General features: G+C 34.5%; 1 protein-coding gene across 1 annotated transcript; it reads right to left on the bottom strand.

Annotated features, from left to right (window-relative positions):
- Nucleotides 1-1,761: 1,761 nt before the first annotated feature.
- LOC146721522 (uncharacterized) lies at nt 1,762-3,693 on the bottom strand. The gene has a single exon (XM_085486641.1). The coding sequence runs from the start codon at nt 3,691-3,693 to the stop codon at nt 1,762-1,764; it is 1,932 nt and encodes a 643-aa protein (XP_085342767.1).
- Between the last annotated feature and the right edge of the window lie 1,092 nt (nt 3,694-4,785).

Below are 4,785 nucleotides of genomic sequence, written 5' to 3' on the forward strand. Positions count from 1 at the left end.
AGTACAATCTATGAAGAGCTTTGAAGAGGAATTGAGCTGCAAGGGTGAAATTAGAAAGGAATACTCTCTTATCTCTGGAGAAAGTGCTATAAACCCTATTTTACCCTTATTGTTACACCCTAACCCTCTAATACGAGTTATAACCTCCAAATATCCAAAATCAACCAAAAGATGAGGTTCCTCTAAAACGATAAAAACGTCCTTCTCACCAAATTTGTAGAAAGAAAAATTCTCAAAAAAGAGAGAAGGTAAGCAAATGATAACATCACTATCAACCTTCACATCCTTCATAAAAGAATATCTAAGGGTACTGAATCTCTCTACTAGTTCATTACATCTCTCTCTGAATACCGAAAGAAATACAAAGATCTCTTTTCCGATATTTTCAAGTATCTCACTATAAACTACCTCTTTAGATCTACTTGTTATATAATCTCTTCCCTTTAAGAGGAGTATCTTACTCTTGTTGAAATCTAAGTCCACATCCTCCTTCTTCACCTCTTCCTTCATGGGCTATCCTTAGTAATTTTTTGTGGCTCCAATCAAAGCGTTAAAAAGCATAGGGAAATGAGGAACTTCCCACTAAAGGGAACGCTTTACTTTACGTGGCTATACCAACTACGATGTGTTGGTAGTGTTGGATATAAAAACATTAAAATAAATCTCACTTTTATTGAGGCCAACGATTCAACCAACAGTCCCATTCTTAACATTACACTTCACTTCCTTCCCTCTTACCTTTAATTTTTCACCTCTAAAGCATAGGAAATTGTTGACAATTCTCAATTCACTGAGAATTCTCTTCAATACCTCACTCTTTCCATCAACCTTCCCCTTTTTATACGTTTTGACCACCTCCTTCCCCTTACACTCTAAAAGTACCTCATCTCCATTTTCGCATCCTGGTGGTGGCTGTAAAACCTCAAATTCTCCGCCATCTCCAGAACAGCATAAAATCATTCCTTCAGATACCTCTCCTCTTAACTTTGCCTTCTTCAAATTTGTAACAAATAAGAACTTCTTATTTAGCAAATCCTTGGATTCAACTCTTTCTCTCAATCCACTGATAATTTGAACCTTATCCTTAAAAAGAACATCTTCTATGTAAAGCTTATCAGCTGTAGAATGATTTTCAACCCGAATAATCTCGCCAACCCTAATCTCCAAAAGATCAAATTCACTTATCTTTTCTATCTCCATTTTCTTAGATATCCCATCTTGAAATCTGCTAAACCACTCCATCTCTCTTAAACCATATACTTCTCCTTCTTTCATTGATTTATAAACTCTAGCAAATAAAACCAGGTCAGCTATACTTAAACTCTTTTCGTTTACAAATCCACCTATTCTAATGTTAGAAGGTACCTCATTCTCAATTTCTATTCCATTCTTACCAAAATCTTTTGAAAGAAGGAAAGAGAGATACTTTTTAGGAGATGTTGATCTAATCTTAGATATCTCATCTATGCATTCCTTGTTTATTATATTTAGATCATGTGGGTCACATTTACAGATTTCTAATATCTCTAATAAAACCTCTCTAAAACCTTTACATAATTTGTCATTTACCTTTAATTCTATCCCCTTAGGTACTTCTACGTATTTTATTGGTAGATTTAGGTATTCCACAGCAAATAAAAGATCTTCATATTCTTTTGAGTGTCTTATTTCCATCATCGAAATGCTCTTAAGGGTGGTGGAAGCTAAGAAAGCTAAAGATCCTTTGTTTTCCATAGAACCGCACTTCAAATACATAAAAATTTATTTAACGCTCTCAATACACTGATATGCCCAAATCTTACATTCTCCGTCGTAAGAACAGCTTATAATAAAGGGTGGCTGGTTAGTATCCGACATATCCACGGCATCTAAACAGGAAATAACACTATCATGTGCTTTGAATGAAAACACCCCATTAACAGTGTGATGGTGTATTTGTTGGTACCCACCCACCAAAATAGAACCATCTTCTAGAAAACAGGCAGATTGAACCCTCTCTCCAGGAAGTGATACAGTGTTACTCTTCAACAACTTCTCGTCGTAGATCAAAACTGTATCCTTAAAACAAAACACAAAGGAGTTGTTGCTTTTTTTGATGTTAAATGCATGTTCCTTAGCTAATTCATTGACTACCTCATTTTTAAGATAATCATAAATATAAACTCTATTTCTATCACTTACTATAAACTTATGAAAGGAAAGATATGTTATAGATTTAATATCACTGTTCATTTCGTAAATTCCCTTTTGCTCTCCACAAATACTCCATTTCCTCATCTCTCCTTCAATATCAACAGAATAGAGATATTCTCCTCCAAATTCTATAGCCGTTATTGAGTTCGTATGCCCTTTTAGAATGGCTATTGCTTTAATACTCCCCTCAGAACTACTTCCAATTGTGTATTTAAATAGTTTTATGTCCTTATCTAGGGAACTAACAGCTATAAAAATATCAGATTGTGTTTCTTTGATCTTCAAATCGATCACTTGAGTAGAGAACGGTTCAAATGAACACTCTCTTCTCATGTTCTTCAGATTTATTATGGTTATGAGATTATCAATACTACCAGTGATTACCAATTTGGACTCACTTGCTACAACCATACAAGTTATCTTTTGAGAATGATATTTAAACAGATTTAATTCAATAATTCTACGTTCATGAGATTCTTCTATTCCCAACACGCTTTCTAATGAAGGATCATTCAATTCGTAATAACTCCCATCATATTCTTGTGGCTTACGAGAGCCCTCCTGTACTTGATATGAACCATTAACATTACGAGCTGTAGAGTTAATGGGGATATTTTTATTGCGTGGAGAGGTAATATGAGCACTACTCGTATGTTGATTACTGCTATGTGGATTCTGATGCGGTATATTTTGATATCCATTGTGGTGGATCCCAGGATGCATAGGGCCTGGATGTACCATTCCTGGATGCACCCCTGGATGATGAATCATCCCCTGGTTTGGAGTAGATGGATAAGAACTGGGATGAGGTGATCTTGAATATCCCCCATTAGGAGGTCTTCCAGGCCCCCTCTTCTGCCTTGGAACCTCCTGAAAAGATCTTGGTGATACATTTGGAACGTTCTCTGGTCTGGTAGTTCTCTGCGGATACCCCTGGTACATGGGCATTTTATGCATTTCAGGATATCTCATAGCCTCATAGTAATTTCTTGATGTATACATACCCCTCTGAGGATGCTCCTCAATAAACCCTCTTCTATCAAAATGCTCAGGTTGCTCGTAGAAACCATAAGGTGATCCCATATTTTGGTTTAGTCTCTCCCCAGATCCATTATAGCCCGTTTTAAACTCCTTTCCTAGATCACCCGAACTCTTACAGAGAGGTGAACTGTATGCATCCTTCATGTACCCGGTATGCCTCTGCTTCTCATTCTCTAATTTCATCATAATCCCTTCAATTCTGCCCAGAGTGTCCAAATTCGATATACTCCCAGATCTGACAAGACAAATATCATTAAACGCTGCAAACCATTCATAGAGAAGAGGAGATGTTTGAACTTCAGAACACTCTGTTTTTATCCCTGCCTCTACTTTAAAAACCTTAGCAGCACCAGAATACTTCTTTTTTACCAAATACTCATAAATCAGCGTATCCAATGTAATACCACTATTATCATTTCCATTTTCTCTCATGGAATATTCAGCCTCATATTCATTCATTTTCAAACCCTTCCTTCCTTGACTTTTTTAATATTTTAAATTTTTTAGGTTTCAGAAGGTTTTATGTAAAAATTTTTAAACCCAAGCTTTGATCCATTAAAGACCCAATTTCATCATTTCCACATTTCAATACTCTTTTAGGGAATTTTGGATCTTTTAACGATCTCTGATTATATCACAATGATCACCAGATGGAAATACCTTAAATCATTTCTTCAACTCCTTATTCTTCAATTTAATACTCCATAGCTCTTTCTCCAATCCATGTTCAGTACTACACCTCTTACTCTTTAAATCAATCATTCAATCCTTCTTCCAAGATTTAGAACTTTAAATAAAGGACAGTTTCCTTTCTAACACTCCTTTCTAAAGAAAAGTTTTTATTTTCTTTATTTAAGAACTTCTAAAAATGCAGAATTTTACTTTCCCTTGAAATGGTATAAAGGTCTGGAATGAGTTTAAAATAACCAAAGATTGGAAAAGGAAAGTTTAATTTTGTACGAAATTTTTATAAATTTCATCTTCTCTTAAAATTAAAACTAACTCTTCATTTAGAACATTTAAAATTATACTACTTCTATTATTTCTATATTTTATAATTCCTATTTCCTCCATTCTATTTAAAATACCTTTATAGCCCAGAAAGGGAACAAGTTCAAAATTTTTAATTTTACAATAAGAACTCAAATTTTCATACAAATGTAGAAAGTTTATCTCTTTATAGTATGGGGTACCATTTCCATCTTTCATTCCCTCTTTGTTCTCTGTTTCATTTCTTATTTTATCTATTAGAAATAGAACCATCTTTTCATAGAAGGATAACCCTCTGATAAAGAGATGCGATACGGGTATGTACATCTCCTTCATTATCCTATCTACTAGATATATGTCATTTACTTTATCTATTTGGTTTTTCAGCTGGCTGTTCTCTTTCTTTACTGACTCATCATTGGAATGTCCATTTCTCTCTATCTCATTCCTAATTCTTTCTAAAATACTAAAAACCTTTCTTATATCACCACTAACACCACACACTCTTTTGGCAACTAGTTCTAAGGAACTATCCTTCAGAAATGAATAATCCATCTCTCT

The sequence above is a fragment of the Nylanderia fulva genome, unplaced genomic scaffold (genome assembly GCF_048542155.1).
Source record: "Nylanderia fulva isolate GAGA-0341 unplaced genomic scaffold, ASM4854215v1 Scaffold46, whole genome shotgun sequence".
Classification (NCBI taxonomy): Eukaryota; Metazoa; Arthropoda; class Insecta; order Hymenoptera; family Formicidae; genus Nylanderia; species Nylanderia fulva.